The sequence below is a fragment of the Pipistrellus hanaki genome (assembly GCF_964339955.1).
Source record: "Pipistrellus hanaki genome assembly, chromosome: 5".
Taxonomy (NCBI): domain Eukaryota; kingdom Metazoa; phylum Chordata; class Mammalia; order Chiroptera; family Vespertilionidae; genus Pipistrellus; species Pipistrellus hanaki.
The window spans coordinates 28,169,226-28,194,355 of record NC_140507.1 but is presented as its reverse complement, the minus strand read 5'-3'; the positions used below and the strand labels follow the sequence as shown (position 1 = coordinate 28,194,355).

The window sequence follows — 25,130 nt, the reverse complement described above, 5'->3', positions numbered from 1 at the left end:
GGTACACAGCATTAGCAGGATGTCTGGCACAAATAAGTACATAATCAATGAATGATGACAGAGGCTACTGCTACTATCATCACAGCAACAAATGATTTTACCAGCCACAGAAGATGGGACCTTTTGGGTCTGAAAACTTGAGCTTCAGTGTTGTTGTTGTTTCCCACCATGCTTTCACTTCCCCGGGGCCCTTGGTGCCTTCCTCTCCTGGGTGCTCCTCAGAACACCCTTCTCCCCTCACCTCAAGGCTGAGTGACAGGATTAAACAGACTCTGGAGTGGCTTCCTCCTTGTGTAGCCATTGCTACCTGAGGCAAGTTGGTTAACCTCTCCGCATTTCATATCTTCATCTGTAAAAAGATAATAGTAACTCAGTAGACTGTGATGGGAACTAAATACATCGTTAATAAGTAAAGCACTTGGAAAAATGCCTGACACATAGGAAGTGCTCAATAAATTTAGCTATTATTATTTCATATGTGTTGATATCTTATAAGCCAACGTAGTTAATAGTTGTATATTTTAATAAAATATATTTGTATATTTAATAATATTTGCATATTTAATAATAAAACATAATACTTATAAAAACCTCTAAGTATAACAAACTTTTAAAAATCAATGCTGATCGCTGAATCTCTGTTTCCTCCTCCCTGTGCCTGAGACCAGCACACCCATCTCACAATGATCAGCGGGCGGTCGCCCACACCACCAAGCACCTACTGGAGGGAGGGGCCTCGCTGGGCCTGATTAAAGAAGGTCTTTGTGGGTCTGGCCCTGCACCTTGGGCCAGAGAACTGAGACCAAAGGAACCCAGACCCTATCCAGGAGATCTTAAAGAGAAAACACTTTTAATCTGAAGCCATGTAGGAATTAATCCATCTTTTCCACATCTGAGACACAGAAGAGGCTGGACTACAGAAATGAAATACAAGACAGAGAAAGGTTCTCACAGTTCAGCTTTTATTAAAATGGAAGTAACAAAGTGTGGGAAACTAGAACATGATTCCTGTTAAAATGACACACCCAAGGAACTGTTTCTTCGGAGAGCACTGTAACTGATCCAGCATGTGATGAGTGTTGGTTTACAACATAGACAGTCCCCACTGTCCGAGCAGAAACCACCAGACAAGGGTCTTTCCTATGCAATATATTGGACGGGTCAGTGGTCAAGTCTGCCTGCCTATGGACAATCACAGACAGAGTGCCCACACAGACATACACATTCAGTGTCTTGAGTTTCCTTTCAAAGAAAGTATTTTACATATCATATACAAATTAAGTCCAATGAGGGTCCTTTATTGCCACTGAAAGGGGGGGGGATAATTTTAAATTCATAACCAAAGGCAAGAACATAGCACTAGAGCGATTTGTTTCTCCAAACGCCACAGTCCCATGTGCTCCTGCCGTGGCTGGTCCATGTGAGTCCCGTGACGAGGCTGCACAGGCTGCGAGGTGTGATCCTCCATCCCCGATGCTGGCAGAACTGCCAGCTCCCCTGATGGTCAGTAGGTGCCCAGCACAGCTGGGCATGAGGGCTTAGAACTCTGAATAGTGCAAACACTTAAAGAAAATACATTCCAACCTCCTTGCTTCTCTAGGCAAACACTTGAAAACTCCAGCTGGCTGGAATGAGTTTGCTCAGCCTCCCAACTTGACCCGACAAGGTGCAAATGGGGAGCATGGAGGCAATTCAAATGGCACCTGTCCCAATAGTAATAAAAATAAAGTATTTTTAATGAGGCTAACGGCAGATAAATACACAAAAGAGACCTAGAGTGTAGACACAGCCCAAGAAACAAGTACTTTTGTAAGTGTAGTGTGAGCAGCCAGGAAGCACATGCTTGGCACATTCTTCCTGGGGTCATGAGAGTGACCCTCTGTAAGATCACAGGCAACAGGCTTCCAAAGGGGCATCACCTGGCTGCAAGGGCCTTCAGCTGCTGGAAGCTTCAGAAGACTGAGGAAACAGAAGAGATGAGGATGGGTCTACTGGACCTAGGACTCCCCTGGGAGCAGGTCCTGGGGGGGCAGGCCTTTTTCTGGGGCTTCCCTAAGCCACAGTGACCAACCAGCCTCACCACTGCAGGAAGCAAGCTCCAAAAGAGCAGACGCAGGTGGATGAGTGCTGAGGAGGCTTAACGTTAGTCCCAAGGGTTTCAGGAAACACCGGTGGTGACTGTGTTTTCTACCTGGAGCCAGAGAACAGAGACCAAAGGAACCCAGATCCTATCCAGGAGATCTTAAAAAGAAAACACTTATCATCTGAAGACATATGAGAATTAATCTTCTGAAAATCCATTTTGGGAACATGAGAAACGTAGGGAAGATTGCTATAGGCATGGACTAAGAGTGACTGACGGACAGAACAAAACATTTCATTATCATGGACAACAAAAAGCAATTCAAATATCCTGAAAAATTATCTTATAAAAATACCTACATTAAGTTTTTGCCTGAAAGCTATAGCTTTGATTTTATAAAAAGGCAGTCTCTGAAAGGATCTGGCTCAGGAATATACGAACATCACACAACAAATATCAAAAGTAAGACAGCTCAAAAAGCATTTTAAGGGATGTTGCAACTGGTGTGCCATGAAACAAAATGGAGTGTTCTTATTGCATAGAGAAAATGAGGTCACTTTCATTTGCATAATACTGCAACTTTTAGGTGGAGAGATGCCATTGGGTATGTATGAGAAATTACTTTGGAATTCAGAGTCTGGCTTCTGTGTAGTCCAAATCAATATCCAAGTGGCATCTAAGCTGCTTCTTACCTTGGGCCACAATTCTATTTCATGACTGTGATGGGATTTCAGACACATCACTGGCAAAAAGCTGCATTCACAAGTAGTTGTGGCCACCTGCATGGGGGTTGGGGGTTCGTCTACCACGTGACCAGCATGGACTTGAAAATAAGTATGCTTGTCCACAGTGGAGAGAGAATAGTACCTGGTGACAAAGAGGCATCTAGTTTTTATGGCATCTGTGGGCAGTTAGAGCAGTTTGGCTTTTTAGTGATGACATACCAGTGTCCCAGTCCCGGGGAGAAAGGGCACAAGGAGAAAATGAACGTGGCCTGAGTGGCACCACCAGTAGGGGGCGGTGCTTCCTTGGAGGAGAGGCATGAGGGGGAGCTAATAGCAAAAGCCCAAAAGCAAGAAAGATGGCTAGCTTTCAGGGAAGGGACCCGCTGGGAAGACGACATACAAACAGCAGCCTCTCCCACACAAGCGTGGAAGTCCAGCTGCTACATGGAGGGGAGGGGATGGGATCTGAAACCAGCTGTGGGAACAGCACACATCAGACCCAATCTCACCCTCATCCCCAACACACACACACACACACACACACACACACACACACACCCCAAAACTAAGTCCAAAACCTTCCGCAGAGAGGGAGGAAGAACATTAGGAACAAAAAGCTCATTCCATCAGCTTCCAACCCAGCGCCAACAGGGCTCTAAAACTAGCCATCTCCATGTCTCCATGTCTCCATGTCTCCGTGTCTCTGTGTCTCCGTGCTGGTGAGAGCAGAGCACCAACTGGAAGTGTGCCCCGACTCCCCTGAAGGCATTTCTCACGGTCCCACCAAAGCTGGTATTCTGGCCTCTTCCCAAATCTAGAAATTCTGGGTGCCTTGGTCCTCTCCAGATCTCTCATTGAAATGACATCTGCTCAACATGAGAAGTTTCATCTTCGAGAGAGTCCAGTGGTTAGTGCACAATATACTGTAAATACACAAAGTGGCCAACTAGCCGGGGAAGATCCTGGGTTTCCGACTGTGAGCGTGAGGGGGAGGGAATGCTGGTCTCCTTCAGCATCCACTTGGAAGGAGCCCAGATGGATCAGAAGTCCAGTGTCAGGCTCATAAGCCCCTCGGCTCCCTCTGCGGGGACCCTGACATCATGGAAGGTTAAACCCCAGACACAAGACCTCCCCTCCTTATGCCAGAAATCCCAATGTTAGCAACTTGCTAATTTAGGAACAGCATAGCTTTAAGGTTATTTTTAATGCAAATGACTCTATGCACCCTCAAATACCTCCCTGCAGACTCTTGAAATTGTCTTTAATAACTTTTACCTGTGAACTAGCAAAATTCTCTTTAGCTCCTCTCTTAAAATGCAGGTCCCCCTGAGAGAGAGCACACATCCAGAGCCTACCATCTCCATCTCCACAGGGGAAGTGAGGAGGAGGGGAGTGTTCTGAGGGCTGGAGAGAGGGTACAGAGCACAAGGAAAGGAAGACAAGGACCTGAAACAGACTTGACCACCATCATGAAGTGCCAACGAGCAGCCCAGCTGGTATATTCCTTCCATCCACGACGTCTGAAGCACATGCGACCCCATCCGATGCAGGACAAACCAGGCTGTGGGTGGGAGGTAGAGTGACCTCTTACTTATCCTCCATATCAGAACACTTTCGATGGTAAAAAGGATGTTGGGAATAATTACTTCTGGATAATAAATATAATGGGGACTTGCATATCCTGGAGAAATCCAGAAGTAGGCTTCTCTCTGAGACCTTTGTGGCCAGGGACTGAAGCCTTTCCACTTTGGTGTTTTTGTTTTTGTTTTTCATGTATTTTTTCCTAGTGTGTTACTTGGGGCTTCTCTGAAGAGCTAGCTGAAGAGACACAAACTTCCCAAACCTGGGATTCATGACATCAAAAACCAGTGGTCCAAAGACAGCAGCTCTTGTGTGTTTCCTGCAGAAGAGACCAAGGAAGAGCCCGTTTGCTCCTAGCTCTAGCACAGAGAGGTCACGGTGCAGTTTGAGAATGCTCATCTCTTCAGAGCCAGGGTCAAGCCAGCATGTGGGCATCAGAGCACTGCCTCCTTGCCAGTCATTTCTTGACATCCCTGTCCAACTGGACCTCCTGGAGGCAGAGGCAGCCATAGTCTTAAGGTGCCCACAGGAAGAGAGTTTCTGAGATTTGATTTTTAGCACAGCGGAAGGATCAGTAGTACAGAAATCCAGTAGACTGTCACACCCCGCCCCCAACTTAGTGAGATATCCTGTTCTAAACACACACACACACAACACTCTCTCTGAGGCACACACACATACACACACATCCTCATACACACGCTCTCCCTGTAGCCCAGAGCTGTCAGAACCCCTGGCTCGGGCAGAGGCCAAACACCCTCAGAGGTGCAGGAGGTGGGGCCCCAGTCTTCATTCCAGACTCCACTCTGCCAAGTCAGAGGAGGACGGTTCTCACTCCGCTGCAGACTCTCCCCGCGAGTGTGATCCAGCTAACGTGACCCCTCTCTTTTGAGTCCCAGGCAGCACCCCTCCCTTACCCCACGTCCTGGAAGTGGGAGGTAGGGGTCACAAGGGCTTGTGAATCACAGCAACACCTAAGATAAAAGGAGGAGAACATTATCATCTCAGTCCCTCCAAAGAGTCCATGAATATAAGACATCCTAAACTGCAGCAAGGGAAAACTAAATTGCAATCCTACCTCTGCCACTGGGTCAAGCTACACTGTCACCTCCTGACCTCTTTAGACTCCATTCCAATATTACTCAGTGTCATCTAACTGAATGCCCTTCCCCCAGTGCTAAGTTCTATCCTTGGATAAACACTCCAGAATGTCCATATGTGGTGCAGTTTTAGCCAAGTTGAACCACACTCTCAAGAGCAAACTTTGTAAATCTGTGTATGACCCTGCACCCCTCTGCAATGGATGAAGCCACATAGCAGATACTGTGCAGGTTGGTTCAGCCAACATCCCCCAAGTTTCTGTCCTCTATACAGAGGCCAGCAATTAGGAGCCCAGCTTCCCAGACTCTCTTTCAGCTGGAAGGGCTATGTGACCCAGTCCTGGCCAACACCATTGTGAATGCAAGTCTGCCCGTGCTATCACCTTGGCTTTGTCCCTTGTCCTGCTTCAATTGCTCACCCAAGGCCCAAGGCTGCAGCAGAAGCTACTAATGAAGCTAGCAGGACAGAAAAGAGGAAGTCCTGGCTCTTCAATCACAGTCTGAACCTCCAGACCTGCCCTTAACTTCTTTCTTCCCCGAGACAAACACAATCCTTTCATACTTCTACAGGTATCTGTAAACTTTTCTGGTACTTGCAGCTGAACAAAGCCCTAACTTACGTGTAGGGTGTACAGAAATGATGATACCTGGATCCTTATTTTAATATATTCCCATGACTATAAAATCTCCTGGTTGAAGGTGAAATTAATAAAGCATTGCTTAAAAAAAAAAAAAAAGAATACCCCAATGGTGAGATTCTGCTAAGAAATCCATTTCATGGTCATTTCTAGACAAAGGTACAGTCATAAAAGCTTTGCTGTATCAGAACCAGAGTCTTCAGACCCGATATGCTGCCTGACCTTGAGGACATCTCGCTGCACCCCATTCTCAATTCTCATTCACAAGGTAGCTTTTTTTAAAAGCATGTTCCTGTATTGTTTTTTAAATATAAACTTTCTCTTTTTATTATACAAGTAAAGTATTCCCATTATGGAAAATTTGGAAAGTACAGACAAATACAACATAAAAGAACTTGAGTCCCTTCTTACAAAGAGAATCACCATTACCTTTTTGGAATATTTCCTGGCTTCTAATATAATCACAATAATTTTCTGAGTGGTTTCCATGTGCTAAGCACTTTCCAACAATAATCACATTTCATTCTCACAACAGCCCTAAGAGGCTTGGTATAATTTTGTTCTCATTTTACAAATGAGGAAACAGAGGTTCAGCCAGATTGATTACCTTGCCCAGAGTCCCAGGGCTAGGTAATTCTAAGCACTCACACCTGAGCCTTCCACTCTGGTTAAGGCATGCGTGGAGCCACGGAGTGTCCCTCGCGGGCCCCACTGCCTCCTGCTGGAAAATGCCCTCCCTGTCCCACTGTGACTTCAAGAAGAAAACGACACCCTAGTTTTAATAATTAACCCTGGGAAGAGAATCACTCTAGAACAAAAATACCTCTAAAATCTCTTGTACTGAGTAGAGAAAAATCCTAAATGAGTGAATGAGAGTAAAGTAAGTTCACTGCAATTAAAGCCCTATGTGGACAGCATGTGAGAGGTGAGCCTGGCACACCCAATCTTCCTTTGCCCTGAAATCCAAACAAGGAGGAGTGAATGAACGGACTTTCTAACAGAGAAAGGAAATGGGAATACCACCAGCGTCGTCCTTAAGTGGACTAAATGAGATAAGGGTCCTCCAATACTTAGGATGATGCCTGGCACATTGTATGTGCTCAATAAGCACATGTTAGCTCTAATTATTCCAGTTTCTGGAGAACCAGATACAAGGCACTGGGCTACATGATGGAAACATGTTTGCTTGTCTATCTATTGACCCCTGACCTCAGCAACACCAACTCTGATCCTGCCCCTGCACCAAACCCATCACACACTTCCCAGGAATAACCTCATGTATTCCTTCCCCCAGTGTTTTGCCTGGAATGCTTTTTCCCCCCAACTCGGAGCTGGGGTCGTACAAGGGGCATGGTTTGAAAGTCAGATCTGGTTTGAATTCTGACTTTGCCATTTTTTAGCTGCGTGGTCTTGAGCAGGTTACTCAAGCCCTCTAAATCTATTTCATCATGTAACATTTGGCCAGAGGGCTGTTGAAAACATCTACGCTGCACTAACAGGGCACAGGGAGGAGAGGAGGCACCGGCAAAGGGCAGCTTCCTGCGTGACTGATCTGCCCTCAAAGTTCAATCAGCTCCATCTCCTCAGCAGTTATTCCGACTGCCAGCTCTCACCTGCCGGGTCCTAACGCCTGTACAGAGCATTCCTCTCGGAATTTATGTGTGCATCACTTGTGTGTCCTGTTTTGTGTAGGCAGATCTTAACTTCCAATTTCTGGAAAGCAAGAACTGCATCTTATTCCACCTAGAAGACCAGCACAAAACAAACCAGGAATGGCAATAACATTCCAAAGCCTCTTCTAATGACTTCCATCAATCGGAAGAGGCTCCCTAGAACAGTGTTTCCCAACCTTCTCTCATGATGAGAATCACCTGGTGGAGTTGTTAAAACACAGATTCCTGAATCCCAACTAAGAAGTGCTAAACTAGAATTTTTGAGAACATATAGGTAAAATTGCATACCTAACTTAGTGCTCTGTATATAACATCTGTCTTAGAGCACTAGTTAAGTATACAATTTTACCTATATGTTCCCAAAAATCCTAGTTTAGCACTTCTTAGTTGGGATTCAGGAATCTGTGTTTTAACAACTCCACCAGGTGATTCTCATCATGAGAGAAGGTTGGGAAACACTGCCCTAGAGCCTATGTTAAGACTTCTGCACAGCCGTGTGAAATTCAGTGCCCGCCCAATCATGGCAGGTACTGGCCCAGGAGGCTGCCATAGACACACTGACTCATGGGCCCTGACCGCCTCTGCTGGGCCTAGGGATAAGTTTAGTTACAGATACAAAGGGGGGCAAAAAGAAAGAAAAAGGAAAGACTTGGGAACTTACATTCAGGTTTGCTGGGGAAACAAGTGCTAATTGTGGGCATCTGTGATGAGCACAGAATGAAGGCGTGGCCATCCCTGGAAGAGGCTCTCAGTTCTAAGTCAGCAAGCTTACCCCCTGCCCCTCTGAACCCCTAGCGTGGGGTGGGGCACACCGACCTGCATAGCTCCGCCCAGTGCTCATGTTGGTTGGCAGCAGCGTCCATTTGTCAGTGGCGGGATTGTAGTACTCCACCGAAGCCAGGTTGCAGGATCCATCATCCCCTCCAACCACATACAGGAGCCCGTTCACCGCACAGACCCCTGGATGTCAAACAGAAACCATGGGAAATGTGACAGCGGGAGCACAAGGGATCGGAATACACACGCGACAAATCTGGATTGCCCTGGAGGCTCTTTCTCCACTTCATGACAGCAAAAAAGAGAGCTGGCAAAAGCACATACTGAAAGCAGCCACTGGCTCTGGGATCCCCTTTCTACCAGGTCACTGCTCTGACTGGGGAGCTTTCAGACTACATGGTCTTGCAATCGTTCCCTGTCCCCGACTCTATAAACAGGTAGAGCACTAAGGGGACAGGCCCGTCTTCCGGAGTGTTGCCCACCGGTGCACCCACCTCCCATGCCCAGCCTGAGCTGCAGGGTGACAACTCAAGGAATTTCATGCACCCCGCTCCTGCGCTTCTCGGAAGCTTCTCCCTGAGACACCCTATTAGACTCGCACCGTGTGGAGCTCAGGACGGTGTCTCTGATCCCTTCACATCACTGGGTCTGAGTCCACACACGGCTCCCAGGGAGGTGGCGCTTCACCCACCCTCATCTCACAGGGAGCTGGTTTGGGAGCAGGGTGTCATGAGCGGGAATTCAATGTAAGACAAAATAATCCTTGCTCATCCAGTCTTTAAAAAGCCATAGTCTAATATACTGTGTGTTTTTAAAATTAGAATAGGCGATTGATGATGCTCAAAAAATAGTAACTCTCCATATTGGTGAAGATCCTCTAAAATACTGCACCCACTTCCCGGGTGGTGTCGAAAGCACATGTGCCCCTTCGGACTCAAAAATGCACTTCTGGCCTTTTATTCTAAAAAATAATTTCATATGTATGCATCGGTTAACTAGAAGGACAATTTATAATAACCAAAGCATTACTTACAGAAAGGGTGGAAATAATCTAAAATGTCCCCTAGGGAATTTGTTAAATTATTATATGGGCATTTAAGTAATTTCATGTCAATATATTTATAAGATATTCATAAAAGATTATAAAGTGAATTTAAAAGATTGGTTAACAAACACTATTAGAGTGATTCAATTTCTGTCATAAAAAATAGAAATGTCTATATGTGAATGTGTGTACATATATGCGTTTCCATCTAAATTAATCCTCAGACTGCAGATACACTAGCTGTCTTGCGGGTTCTGTAATTCCTCACTCAGGTGGCTTAAAGGACAAGTTATATCACAGCAGGCTTAGACCATGAGCAAATTAATGAACTCTGTTTACAGTTTCAACAAGTCAGCTACAAATGGGTTTAACCAACAGGTGATTTGAATTAAAGGAAATAAACCTGCCTGGAAGTCACCTGTTTGTCTTTCTAACCTGAGAAGCTGGGTTAAGCCAACCTTCATAGAGTAAGGAGGCTTAAAGCAGACATGCCCACACAGGCCATGGCCCAAAGGGCAAAGTTCTAATAACAGTTTAATGGGGGTATTAGGCTCCAGGAAGAAAAACCCAAACACTCGAAGGAAAGTCATTTCTGTACGAAAGGGAAAGGGTAGGGAAGGGACAGAAATAGGAAGAAGGGAGTACGGGAAGTGGTTCTCTTGGAGAATGAATCATAAATCCGCTCACAGGTGCCCCTGAAAGGAAGCTGACTGGTTTCAGGCGGGAAGTGGGAGGTTCTCAGAGCCACGTCCTGGCATAGAAAATATAAAACTAAGTGCTGCTGTCCAGTCATGTCCTCGGAGCATCGATGGCACCCAGAGGGCTCTTCCGCTGTCCATCTCTGTGGGCTGAAAGTCAGCACCTTTCACTGAGAGGAAGGCACCCTCTGCACCTCAGAGGGGACCCTGTGGCTAGCTTTTGGGGTTCCAAGCTCTCCCTCCAGTAGCCCAGAGCCTACCAGCAAGTGGACACTCCCTGTCCATGAGACAGCTCAGGCCCAGCCTGGGAGCCTTAGAGCCAGGGTTTGCGGAGAAAAGACCCACACCCGGAGGGAGGCAGAGAGCGCGGCCGCATTACCTGCATTGCGCCGGCACATGTTCATGTCGGCCACCTGCTTCCAGGTGTTTGTTCCGGGATCATAAACCTCAACGCTCTTCCTCACCAAGGGCCCGTCGTGCCCTCCCGTGGCATACAGCTGTCCGCTGAGGACCCCGACCCCTGAAAGGCAGAGCACAGTGCCCCCCTCAGGCTGGCTGCAGGGACCAGAACCCAGGAGGCCTGGCATCCGGTGCTGACAGCTACCACCAGCAGGTGGCGTGGGAGTGCTGGTTTATCCCCTGGTCCCTCCGTATTCTCATCTGGGAGACAAATGCAATACCCTGCCGCCTCGTATGGTTGTCAGCCTTTAAACATCGAAATAAAAAGCGAATATGACCCCACTTCTACTTAAAAAAACAAAAATATATTTTATATGTGCATATGCATAATATGTGTATGCATGTGTAAATAAATGGAGGTTCATATAAAAAAAAAAGGGGGGGGGGGGAGGGACTGAAAGAACTCCACAACATTAAAAGTGGCTATTTCTGAGTGGTAAAACTGTATTTCTTCTCCCCTCACTTAGTTTTCCTTCACTGTGGTATCACTTTCATTACTCAGCCTCTTAGCCGTCGGACAGAAAGAGTTAAAGACGGAAACAGTCACACAGCAGGAGTGCTGAGGTCATTACTGCAGATCTCCAAGCCAGTCTGCCAGCAGAAGCCCTTCTCTACTCCTTACCCCCCACCCCCCACCCCTTCCCTCCACCCCCGTTCTCCTCTAGATGGCAGAGAAGGGCATCGAATCACTCACAGTGTTGACAGGCCTCAGCTGAGGGCTAGAATTGCATTCTTCACAAGTTTTAATATAACCGTTAAAAATCCTTTAATATAGCCCTGGCCAGTTTGGGTGGGTGGCTAGAGCAGTGGCCTGCAGACTGAAGGGTTCTGGGTTCAATTCTGGTCAAGAACTTGTACCTTGGTTGCAGGATTAACTCTCCTTCCGCCTCACCCCCCCACCTGCCCCCCACGTGCGGGCACATGATCACGTGGGCGAGGTAACCAATCCATGCGTCTCTCTCACATTGATATTTCTGAATCTCCTCCTCCTTCCACTCTCTAAAAAACAGTGGGGGCGGAGGAATCCTCAGGAGCAGATTATCGAAACAAAACAAAAATCTTTTTAAAAAGTCAAGAAAATCAAAGCCAGAGAGGAGGAGGGTGGTGCAGTAGTCTAGAAAGAACAACCTGGTGGCTAGGACACCTGGTCCTGGCCAGGTCTCCAACGTCCCTTTCCTGGGATGGGGATCCCATTGTAAGGGGGTAGGACTAGATCATGGGCTAGTGCAGTGATCAGCAAACTGCAGCTCGTGAGTCACATGTGGCTCTTTGGCCCCTTGAGTTTTTAGCAAAGGCCAGCTTAGGAGTACCCTAACTAATAACAAGATACCTACCTATATGGTTTAAGTTTAAAAAATTTGGCTCGCAAAAGAAATCTCAATCGTTGTACTATTGATATTTGACTCTGTCGACTAATGAGTTTGCCGACCACTGGGCTAGTGCCCCACAGACTCCAGCCCACAAGCTGCACTGAACCAGAGGGCTGCAGGCTTCCCTCCCGGAGAGCCTGGCTGGGAGTCAGTGCCTCAGGTGATGGGGAGTGCAGCCAGGTTTTAGACGCACAGACCCAGGTCTTTCACGTGTCTCCCTGTGCCTGAAGGTAGGTTTTTAACAAATATTGTTTGAGTGACAGAATACATAAAATTTCCTTCAGCAATTATGCTGGTTGGCTAGTGGCTCCTTGCAGTTGCCCTAACCTAACAGCAGATGGTAGTGTTGTATCAGCAATGACTAATCTAATGGGCTTAGGACAGGGATTTTTCAACTGGTGTGCAGCAATAATTGGAAGACGCGCATTATTTGACTATTTAGAGGCACTGATTTCTTTCCCCTTAGATTGTGAAATAAAAAAATGACAAGAGCCAACACAACAATAGCCATCTAGTGTGAATGAATCAAAATTATACCTTTTTTTTTTTTTTTTGCGGATTAGCAAAAAACATAATTTTGGTGTGCCATAGAATCTTAGTGATTAGTTTGTGTGTGGTGAGATGAAACGGTGGAAACTGGCTCAGGATAATAAAATTCAGTATCCCAAAGCTGCCTCACCTTCCCCTCCACACACCAGGACCAAAATGGCCTTTTTCCCACAGCCATCTGCTGGCAGTCGCCCATGCCCGCTGAGGGAGCAGGCAGCCTCCCAGGCTCGGGGCACCACTGCCCTTGTGCCACCGCCTCCGTAAACATTCACACAGAGGCTTCCTGGACCTACAGCCACGGGAGCTCCTGGCACCACAGAGGGCCTCAGGCGGCCAGAGGCCAGGCCTCCGGGTCCTCAGCCACCAAAGACTACCCACACCCACACGGGGGGTTCCCAACGCCAGAGGGGAGACCAGTGCCTAAATCACGGTCCCTGCTTCCCCAGAACAGCAGCGTTGTAACCGTCCAGGACTCCCAACCAGGCGAGAGGCAGGAGCGGCCGAGTGATCGCCACTCAGCGACAGCCCTGAGCAGCCCGGCAGGGGAGCAGCGAGGCCTCCAAGGCAGCTCTGTGCACAGCTGAGCCTGCATCCTAGGGCAGGTCTGCGTCCTCCGCTCCACACGGGGCGGCCCTTCTTCACTTCCTGCTCGGGACGTTTCTAAAAGCAGCCACATGTTTCGGTGGGTGCTGCTCACTCCTGCTGAGCTGTCCCTACTTCCTTGGGCTTAAACACTTGCTCTCACCCTCAAGTCTCTTAGAGGATTTTTAGGAAGTACACAAAAGACTCCAAAATTACTAAAAGAGCTCTATGAGGCAGAAGAACCATGGGACTGGTGAACTGATGTGGCCCCAAGGGAACATCCATTACAGCCCACTCATTTCCCATCTCAGGAACCGGAGGCCAGAAGAGAAGAGGACCTGGCCTGAGGTCCGCAGCCAGCAGGAGCAGACCGGGCAGACCCAGCCCGGGCCTGCTGACTCCCATCGTTTGCTGCATGTTTGGGAAGTGTCAGCCGTGGGGATCAGCAGAGCAAAGCTCCCTGAAAACTGCATGTCAACCATAGCGCGTCCCGAGGGGAATCGCACAGCTTTTCTCTGCTAACCAGCAAACAGATATTAACATAGCATCATTTTTAAAGAATGCTGAGGAAGTGGTCATATGTTTAATACTATAAAATGAGATCACAAATCAATCTTCATAAATTCAAAAAAGAGAAAGGCTTAGCATTGTGGGGGAAATGCCCACTCATTGCTGCTATTCCCAGAAGGCACACCACCTTCCCACCAGGCCCAGGTTGGTCATCGGTCCCCATTCCCCACAGGAACTGGGACAGAAATCAGTGCCCACGCCCCAGGCCTCTCAAGTCCCCTCCTTGGAGCCTCTAAGATGATGAGGTAGACAAAACGGGAAGAAGGGAACGCTGTTCCACTTCCTGAAAAATCCTGAAGGGCCACGCAGCTCCTGGTCTTCCCGCAGGAAGTGGAAGTGGGAAGCCCTTCTCTTCCCATGTGGGGGAGGCGTGAAGTGGGGAAAGCGAGCAGGGGCGACCCAAGTTTATCTCCAAGTATGAATCTCACAGGTTGTTTTTCAGTCCTCGAGACAGACACAGGACAGGCAAGCTTTAGCTTTTCCACTGAAGACAGGATAGTGCTTGTCCTACTACTTTGTAAGATTGGGATGCTAATAATTTGGAAGCCAAAAGGCTCACTTTGAAGTAAGATAGGTCTGAGTGGGAATCCTGACTCTGCCAGTTCCTAAGGACATATAACCTTGAGCAAATTACTCAGTCCCCGGCTGGCTTACGTTTTTAATCCGTTAAGTGAAATTAATATTGTGTCTACCTCATAGGACTGTGGAGTGGATTAAATAAATTGAGTCATAGAAAGTCATTAGGACAGAGCCTGGCACATACCAAGCCCTGCTTTCAGGAGAGGCAGGCATCCCAACAGAAATGGGATGGAGGGATGATGATGAAGAGAATACTGCCTCATCTATTTTCTAGCAAAGTGATCCCCAGGGAAAGGTTAACGGGGGTTATGTACACTGAAAGGAAGGAAGAGGGGGGTTAACAGATAGGATGCTAAGTTGCTGATCTCCAGACCCACCTGTGAGCAGATCAGTCAGAGCCTGCGCCCTGAGGCTCCCCCCGTACCTGCGCCGCTGCGGCGGGTGCTCATGTCCGCCACGTACGTCCACTCGTTGGTCGCCGGGTTGTACTGCTCCACGGTGCTCAGGCACTGGCGGGAAGCCCCATCGTAACCGCCAACAGCATAGAGCTTTCCTGGAACAGACAGAGTAGCTGAGGATGGTGCCCGGGACAGTGGCATGAAACCAGAGAGTGGCTGCAACTCCACCTTTAACCCACTGGACACCCTCATCTGCATCAGAGCTCAGGACCCCTTCACTTCCCGGCCAGGATAAGCCTCCTTCACACACTTCTCAGACTTCGACTTCTTCCTGTGTACCTTGCTCCTCACAGCTCAGAGGTGTGTATGGCTCAGCACTGCTGGGGCCTAGCATATTCTTACTGGTGAACCATGTCAGGTGTTCTCCAGAATGAGGTACTGAGAGGTAGAAAGCAAGAGGGCCCCAGCTACAGGCAGGCAGGCTGGTTCTCTGGCTAAATGCTCACACTGGCAGACAGAACAAATACGGGGAAATATTCTTTGGTAAGAACCCAAACTCTGTCTTAGCCATGGTTTGTGCTCTGTCCCCAACTCTCACGGGTGGAGCATGTGAGTGGAGGGCTCGGTGCGCATGCCGGGCTGACGTGGCTAGAATGAGTCTGCACACTCCCTTGTGATCTCTGAGCCCTGAAGCAAAATCACTGACTTGTAAAATAAAAATACCACAAGCTGTTAGCTAAGAGCATCATTTCTGCCTGAGATGGGGATGAGGTTGGGAAAAGGACATTATTTGACTTCTCCCAGAGCAGGGGTTGAAACATTTTGGGCTAAACATGTAGTCTTAGAATAAAGTATAATAGGAGGGTTTCGTGTGTGTGTGTGTGTGTGTGTGTGTGTGTGTGTGTGATGGGGGCTTACCTGGAATCCCAGCTTACCCATAGACCCCAAACCTAAGGGGGACCATGGAGTTATAACAAAGATCTTAAACACTGTAGACTAAGTAACCACCACCAGATGAAAATCTACTTAACAGAGTTATTTAAAATATTTTTGTCAACTTGTGCTTCCTTAATAGAGAAATACCAAGAGTACAACTTCTGCAGTGTGTGAAAATCTGCCGTTATTTTACGCTAGAAAAAGATTCTCAGGCTCAAAACGATGCTCTAGCATCAGGACTCTTGCCATATCAGGATTCTACCACCAACTGCCCTGCAGGGACTCAAATCTGTTCAATTGCTTTTTCTTCTGTCCTTGGGCCTGGTGTTGTTTTCTGCCCCACAGTCCTCCCAACTGGCCCTTCTATAAAAGGAGCACCTCCTCCCCAGTTCTGCCCAAGAGAGAGAAAACTGAGTCAGCAGCTCCTCCGGGTCCAGGCCACGCTCTCAGTGTGTGCTGGCTCGGACACAACCACCTGCTCACCCAGCTGCCCGCCGCTCGTCAAAGCCTAATGTCAGGGAGGAGAAAGGCCTGGGTGTGAGGGAGACGAGAAGCTCTGGAGGGCAACCCCAGGTGAGAGGCAGGAGGGGCCCAGGTGATCTCCTAGAAACCTACTTCTCCAAAACACGTGACCTCCGCTCCGTTGGAGCTTCTGCCTAATCTCTGAGCCTCACTGTCCCTTTTCCTAAGGAGGAATTCTTCTAAGCAGCCAGTAGCAAATGATCCTGATCTCCACTCTTTGTTTTTTTCTGGTGTCATTCAGCCTGCATAGCCATGGTCAGGGGATGATGAGAGGGAGGAGCCACGTGGAGACCATGTGGAGAGCTGCATCGACAAGGCCACCGGGAAGCCGAGTCCACTACAGATCCTCCCTTTAAGGACTCTGCTGCCCAGGATCAGTCACGGCCAAAAGAGCTTCTGACTCAGGATGGACAAGGTGGACAAATGCCCACAGGGCATGAGACAAGACAGCCTTCTTCCACATAACACAACGTGCTCCCGAAAGCCCCTGTCAAAGGGAGTATTTGAAATGACAGCCATGGAGGTGCCTCCTGTAATCCCCATCAACCATTCCGACCCTGTGTCAGCTGGAAAATACCCTCTCAAAGTTCTCCTTGAATCCATTAACAGGGATATGCTATTTAAACCCCTACTTGATTGTTTGGTACTCCTGGCTAAGGAACGAGGGGTGAAATGGGAAGGTGGCTAGACAAAGCACTTAGATTTGGCAGACAAATCAATTTCTGTTCCACCAGGAGGATGAGATTGCAAGAAATAATTTATCTTTGCAGAGGACAAAATACTTGCGCTCACTAAGATGACCTGTCCAGGTCTTAGAATAATATGAAAATTTAAACTACACAATACTGTACAGGGTGAGAAATGCAATGAGAAAAGAGAATCCTTCTATTGATGTCTAATTCACTGCACATTACACTCTGCACAGAGTGGTCTGTGTGTGTCTGTGAGAGAGAGAGAAAATGCACATATCTGAATGCCCAGATATCACAGCTCAATCCACCTCGGGACAGCTAATAAATCAGTGTTGTTCTGCAAAGTATAACGTTTTAGCCCAAATAATATGCTATGCTTTAATTCACACAGATTTGTAAAAACCCCCATTAGCATTTTCTAATGGTCTGAAGGAGTAGCACAGTGGAAAGAGCTCTGGGTTAAGAAGTTAGACCTGAGTTCAAGGACTCCCTGTGCTATTTGCTTACAAGAGGCAAATCACTTACCCCCTCTCTGGGACTCGGTTGGCCAGAATGGAGGAAATCTAAATCTTACCTATCTCCTTCAGAAGGGTTGGGGGGGGGGGGGCGGGAGGGCAGTAATTGGATGTGAAAGCCATTTACAAATTTCAATGTGCTGTCTAACTAAGCTCCATATCTGCCCACTCCCTCCCACACCACCCCACACACCTTTCCTGACTGGAGCAGGCGTCTGCCACCAACCTGCCCTGCAGGGACTAATCAGACCTGGGAAGAGGTGCCCACCACACTCAGGTTTTTAATGTTCACCATGAGGACAAAATTAATTAAAGAGTTAACTCTCACCCCCTCTACATATTGACTCTGGATTCCTGTCCCTTCCCAACATGTAGCAGCGCTATTAACAAGTGGCCAAAGTAGGCATTTCCCTTCTCGGCTCCTCCTAGTTTACTGACTTATTTGCTTGGGCCAGTAGCTTCACTTCTGAGTCTCCCTTTTCTCCTCTGTTAAAATAGGACTCCAGTACCTGACTCAAAGCAGTAGTGAAAGGAATAGAACCAGAGAACCAGGAGAAGGCCCAGGCCGGGCCGGGCCAGGCCATACCCACTGCTGCTCCTTACCCTCCACGACACCCACACCCACACTGCTCCGCCGTGTATTCATTGGGGCCACGAAGAACCACTCGTTGGTCTTGTAGCTGTAGGCTTCCACCGATGCTAGGCCTGGGAGATGAGAGATTTGTGAGATTTCCATGGTACCAAGCCTCACCCTGCCGTGCTGGGAAACTGAGGTGGGGAAGAGTACAGACCTGAGTGTATGGCTCAGCACTGCCTCGGCCCATAGCACCTGCCAAAAGACATCTGCAAGGGCAGGGGTTATAACTGTACTGCTTTGCAAACATAAATTGTTAAATCTACAGAATAGAATAAATACCAGAGGCTGCTTCACTGAACACATACCAATTCCAACACTCCTATTCCCTTCTACCTTAGAGGCTGAAAAGCTGAACACTTGCCTTCCCAGACTCCCTTGCAACTAGGGGTAACCAAATCAATATGACCTACCCAGAAGTCTGATGGGGATTTCTGAAATAGCCCTCCTGCTTTTTTGTACCTGGAACACACACATATTGGCTGTAATGGCCATCTTGTGATCATGAGGATAAGGCCAAGAGTCTCTTACAGAACTTGGCACCAATATTGTTGAGCAACTGGATCAAGTCAGTAACTGCCAATCTCTAGACTTCTTGTTTCATGAGGAAAACAAAATCTCACAGCATTGATGGAACTCGAGAGCATTATGCTAAGTGAAATAAGTCAGTCAGAGAAAGAACAATGTCACATGATCTCACTCATTTATGGAATATAATGAACAACCTAAACTGATGAACAAAAACAGATCCAGAGACAGAGAATCATGGATCAGACTGTCTAATCTCAGAGAGAAGGTAGGGGAGGGTCGGGGTAAGGGGAAGAGATTAACCAAAGGACTTGTATGCATGCATATAAGCCTAACCAATGGACACAGACAACAGGGGGGTAAGGTCATGAGTGGGGGGATAAAGGAGGGTGATGGGGGAATATAATACCTTAATCAATAAAGAAATTTTTTTTTAAATCTCTCATTTTTTTAAAGCCACAGTTTACTCAGTTTTTCTAATTACAACCAAAAGAAAATCCTAAAAGAATTCTGAAAAACACACACACACACAATGTCCTACACCCTTTTGTTCTCTTTATTCCCAGGTCCTGTTACTATGAGCACTACAAACCCTGAAGTTACATGAGTGAGGCTAAGAGAAGGCTGGTAAAGGTCACCAACTTGTAAAGACACACATGAAAATTTAGAGAAGTGAAAAATATTGTTTTCAAATCCTGGGGCCAAAGATAACATTTTATTTTAATAGAGGTATTGTCTGCAGAGACTCCACCTGGAGACATGAGGAGAAATGAGATAATTTCTCCAAGTCCATGTCTGATTCTAACTTTGAAGCTAGATGACAACCAGGAGCAAGGGGACATTCCTGCAGTGGCATAACTCGCAAAGATTCAGTGGGGCTTCAGGCTGTGTCCTGAGCCAGGTCTCTTGCTATGGGTGAACCTTAGCTCCCTCATCTGTCCAAGAGTGGGTTCAGACTACAGTGCCGAGATGCCTTCTAGGTAAGCACAACCTCTTTCTAAGTCTCATCTTCTGAATAAATGGTTCCCAGCCACTGGAAAGGAGAATGGGCCCTCTTCTGACTATGGGGTCCTTCCTGGAGCCCTAGAAATGACAGCACATGGCAGTTACATGTTCTTTACATATTCCAGACCTGAATCTGGCACCCAAGCTGGAGAAAGGATGGGTAGGTTCTTAGGGAAGAAAATATGGATGGACAGAAGGGTTGGCCCAAGAACTGGCTGAGCAAACCAGGGTTGTGGAGGGTGTGTCCCAGGCTGGGGCAGGGGGGGACCATGTCCAGGACCTACCAGTACTGCCATCAAAGCCCCCCACGGCGTAGAGCAGGTCATTGAGCACGGCTGCCCCCAGTGTGCTCCGGCGCTCCTGCATGCTGGCAATGGACGTCCACTGGTCCTTCACACCGTCATACACATCCACTGTCCGCACACGCAGAGAGCCGTTAAACCCGCCCACAGCATACACGTGGCCAGCCATGAACACCACACCTGAGGCACGGGAAACCAAGACACACTGAGATCGTCTCAGGCATGTGAATAACTCGCCACAGAAGATGATCTCCAACCTTAGACATTTGGAAGTCCTTATGGAACTCATTGGATTTTTTTTTTTTTTTCATTTTTGCTTTGCTAATTTTGTTTAATTCAAGCAAATACTTGAATTTTAGCTGAAGTCCCTAAACACATTAAGAACTGACCCCAGAAGGGATAGCTAGAAACTGGGCAGGCGGGAGGCGGTGCTGCTCACCTGCTCTGCACCTCCTGGAAGGAAGCTCGGCAATCTGGTCCCATCGGTCCTCCTCGAAATCATAGCACTCCACGCTGCGGATCGCCTTAGGCGCCTGGCCACCGACCACAATCATGACCTCCGGAGAGACAGGTGAACATTAGCTGGGTCTCCCCAACATCGGATTCAAGGGTGATCAGTCCCTGGTGCTTTCACGTGCTAAGTGCCCGGGGTCCATGGGTAACCTGAGATGCCAGTTTATAGAGCCACATATATGAAGATGCCGCCTCTAATCACCAACAGGCATGACTATTCAAAAAAGCCTAATGAGTGTCTTCCCACAGAAATACAACCATAAGGTCTCTGTTTCCCAGATGCCACTGGCAGGGCTATCTATATTCAGAGTACTAAATCTTATATTAAAACAAAATATTCTAAAATATACATATCAAAATTTGAGTATATTTTAGAATAGAGTGCAGAATTCGGGTGCATTTTTAAGACAACATTGTCTTTACAATATTTCTGAATGCATAGACTACAGGGAGTACTTATTCATTGCAGTATGGAAAATATTTGTGAAACACTGCTTTGTGGTGGTTAGCACAAAAATGTATGTAACTGATGATGATCTGAAAATCAGTGCTAACAGTACCATTTCAAAGTAAGGTGGTAGCTACCACTGCCAGCCATTGTATGAAATATGTTGTCATTCCCTTGTCACAACTCTGTGAGGTAGATATTATCAACTGCATTGACAGGTGAGAAAAGTAAAGCTCAGAGAACTACTGTACATTGCCCAAGGTCACAGAGCTAAGAGTGGCAGAACAGGGACTAAAAGTCAAGTCTACCTGACACAGAGGTAAGGCCAGCCCCATCCCTCTCCTGCTCTACAGACAGGGTCCATGCAAAGATAGCTCACCACATCCATGTTTTTCAAACTGCAGGTCATGGTTCAACAGTGGGCCATGGGATCAATTTAGTGGATTGCAACAAGCATACTTTTAATAAACAGTACATAAAATATAGTAAGGGTATTATTGCATGAAATATTTGTCCTGGTTATACACACATATGTGTCTTGGAGAGCAATTCAAGCATATTTCTTAGTGTAGTGCAGGGGTGGGGAAACTTTTTTCTGCCAAGGGCCATTTGGATATTTGTAACATCATTTCCGGGTCATTCAAAATTATCAACTTAACAATTAGCCTGCTGTATTTGGTCAAACATTTCATTAACTCACCCCCAATGCCTTGGTAGGGCCACACCAAATTATTTTCTCTGGCCTTATACAGCTCTTGGGCCAGAGGTTCCCCACCCCTGGTGTAAGGTATAATATAAATAAATAATAAATAAATAAATAAATAAATAAATGCCATTCTTCTGGCCACAGTAATAGAACTGCAGTACTTAACTGTGGTATCCCTGTTGTGACTTTTGTTACATGTTATTAATAAGAAAAATTAAGGTATCAAAGTTAATAATATGTTAAATATTTTAATAAATTTGTGCAAATTCATGGCTGTCTTCATAATGACATCACTCTCATTCACAAAATACTTTCTTTAAAAAAAAACAAAAACAAAAAAAACATTTTTTGTTGATTTTACAGAAGAGTAAGAGAGATAGAAACATCAATTGACTGCCTCCTGCACGCCCCGTACTGGGGATCGAGCCCACAATCCAGGCAGGTACCCTGATCTTAACAAACCAATAACCTACTGGTTCATGGGTCGATGTTTAATCACTGAGCCACATCAGCTGGGCTCCAAGAAACTTTCATAAGAGGAGAAAATGGGGTGGAAGTCATAAGCAACTAATCAATATAAGTCATAGAATTTTCTCATTACCTATAGCATGTCTTATTTATTCCAGTGGTTCTTCAACTTCAAGGCCCATCAGAATCACCTTGAGGGTTTGTTAAAACACTAATCGTTGGGTCCTGCCAGAGTTTATAACTCAGTAGGTCTGGAGTAAGACAGAGAGTCTGCATTTCTAACAAGTTCCAGTTGATGCTGCTGCTGTTCCAAGATTCATACTTTGATAACCATTGTTTTAACCCATAAACCACAGGGATTTCCTGGTGATGTGCCAGTAACAATTTTTGCCATTATGAATTATTGTAGTGCTCTTTACTTCTTCCACAATTTATTTTTGGGGAGAGAAGTATCACCAAAATCTGTGTGAGTTCACAGAAGTAGGATGCATCCCTCAGGTGAACAGTATCTGCAATACGAGGAGGCAGACAACCATTGCCCAAAATATCAAGCCTGTTTCCCCCAAGATTCCAGATTCAGGCTCACCCACTGCCTGTGTAGTCCATCACTGGTCATAAGAGTTAGTCCACAGATGTCTGGGGCCAAATGGATGACCTATGTTCAACAACTCGGAATTTAGTTCTGACTTCTGGAACATCCCAAAGGAACCCAGAACACAGTTCAGGCTTAGATTTGCAGCTGCTTCTGGAAATAAACATTCTTCACGTGACTTTCCTTCGTGCCTAGGCACAAAGGGCCCATGCTCTCTGTCAAGAGCAGCCCTTTCTCAGAGGGAAGCTGAATTCAACACTGCTTCCCACCTGCCATTGTTCTCTTAGAAAGGCATGCATGAACAGTTTAAGGGGGTGTTAATGAACAAAGCCTCTCCACAAACTTCAGACAATACCCAAACCATCCAGGGCCAAATGACTTGCCCTGCATTCATAAACATACCTAGAACTTGCATTTGTCCTTCTAGATTTGAGTTGATAAAGCTAACATGAAGTCAAATCATTGCAAAGATTTTCTTTGAAATCTAATTTGGGGAGTTCAGTGAGAATCAGACCAGTGTTAAGATCTTTCCCCCCAGTGACCTCAGGCACCCAACACACTCATATGTGCTGTTTCCACTCTTTGAAACATTCCTCTTCCCTTCTGATCCCTCTGCTTCCACACACTTCTTCTGGGTCTCAGTTTATAAGTCACTTCTTCCAAAAGGGTCTCTCTGACTTCCAAATCTGAGTTATATGTCCCTTCTTTGAGATCACACATGCCCTGTGCTCTTCCATTAAAACTGCCCATCATTGGCCGAAGCCGGTTTGGCTCAATGGTAGAGCATCGGTCTGTGGACTGAAAGGTCCCAGGTTCGATTCAGGTCAAGGGCATGTACATTGGTTGTGGGCACATCCCCAGTAGGGGGTGTGCAAGAGGCAGCTGGCCGATATTTCTCTCTCATCGACGTTTCTAGCTCTCTCTCTCTCTCCCTTCCTCTCTGTTAAAAAAATCAATAAAATATATTTAAAAAAAAAAAAAAAAAAAAAAAAAAAAAACCCTGCCCATCATTGTACTTGAACTGTCTGGCGACCTTGTCTCCCTCCTAGAAGTGAGTCCTGCCAGGACAGGAAATTTATCACCTCAGTCACCAAGATAATCCTAGGGTCTTATGGTGCTATGTCAAAGAGAGAACTCAAATATTTATTTAGAATAGAGAACGAATGAATAGCAAATAGCACATGCAAAGAGTTTAATGGAAGACATACACAGTTAAAGGGGGAAAATACACAGGCCAGAAAGTCATTTTCTTGGGTTAAGACATATTAAGCACCTGATTACAATTTTGGGGACGCTGAGGAAAAACAAATAAAAAGAGAAAGAGAGCTTTTTCCATCTTTTGACTCAATTATCAGAAGAAATGTCTCATTCTTTGTACAAGCTGTAAATTAAAAAGGCAAAGCTTTCAGGAAAGCTGACCATCCCCAGAAACCACTTTCCCCCAGGGGTACCAGGTGGTACATTCACATTGAAGAAAATCCAGCATCCATCTCTGAGAGTTTTCATAGTACAGAGAAACAGAATTATAGAAAATACAATGTGCCAATCAAACATGAGTAGAAAGACAAAAATAATACAGGACAAGGTTTTCAAAATAAACTTGCCTTTGAGCTCATAACAACCACTGGTGAGAGAAGATTTTTAATATCCAAAACTTGTGCAATGATCTGGAAAGAGTAATTATGGGGTTTTGTGGAATAGGCCATCAGTTTCTGAAAATGTGGAGGTAGCCCAAAGCAGAGAGAAGTATCTTTCTGCTTGTCTCCTAAAAAATCCAGTTTCTATGGCAGCTCTTACAAAAAAAAAGCCATCATACAAGGAACACTACACTCATCATCATGTAATTGTGCACAATAAAAAGAAAAAATTTCCAGCCAAAACCGGTTTGGCTCAGTAGATAGTGCGTTGGTCTGAGGCTGAAGGGTCCCAGGTTTGATTCCGATCAAGGGCATGTACCTTGGTTGCAGGCACATCCCCAGTAGGCAGCTGGTCAATGTTTCTCTCTCATAGATGTTTCTAGCTCTCTATCCCTCTCCCTTCCTCTCTGTAAAAAATAAATAAAATATATTTTTTTTTAAAAAAGAAAAAATTTCCTGAATTTTTGAAATGTCTAAAATAATAATGAGTGATTGTTTCCATAGATACCTGATCTTAGCAACCAATTAGACAAAAAGGAGTACTCACCAAGATCTATACGCATTACATCTCTGAAACTATAAACCTCTAGTGATTTTTTTATATATATATAGTTTATTGATTTTTTACAGAGAGGGAGAGGGATAGAGAGCTAGAAACATCGATGAGAGAGAATCATCGATCAGCTGCCTCTTGCACACCCCCTACCCGGGATGTGCCCGCAACCAAAGTACATGCCCTTGACCGGAATCGAACCTGGGACCTTTTAGTCCGCAGGCCAACACTCTATCCACTGAGCCAAACCGG

At 46.3% G+C, this 25,130-nt stretch overlaps 1 protein-coding gene across 7 annotated transcripts in view; it reads right to left on the bottom strand.

Moving 5' to 3' along the window:
- Positions 1–939: 939 nt before the first annotated feature.
- The window catches only part of KLHL3 (kelch like family member 3), a 139,746-nt gene continuing 115,555 nt past the window's right edge, over positions 940–25,130 (bottom strand). For 6 of the 7 annotated variants that reach the window (XM_084884531.1, XM_084884532.1, XM_084884536.1 and 3 more), the window contains 7 exons: positions 20,401–20,518; positions 19,944–20,141; positions 18,096–18,197; positions 14,854–14,982; positions 10,700–10,840; positions 8,617–8,760; positions 946–5,363 (listed from right to left, as the gene is read on the bottom strand). In XM_084884531.1, the coding sequence (XP_084740657.1) occupies positions 5,335–5,363; positions 8,617–8,760; positions 10,700–10,840; positions 14,854–14,982; positions 18,096–18,197; positions 19,944–20,141; positions 20,401–20,518 (861 nt within the window). In that variant the 3' untranslated portion in view covers positions 946–5,334. Of the gene's footprint in view, positions 5,364–8,616; positions 8,761–10,699; positions 10,841–14,853; positions 14,983–18,095; positions 18,198–19,943; positions 20,142–20,400; positions 20,519–25,130 lie in introns of all 7 variants that reach the window. The other variant, XM_084884530.1, reaches the window with a different exon arrangement.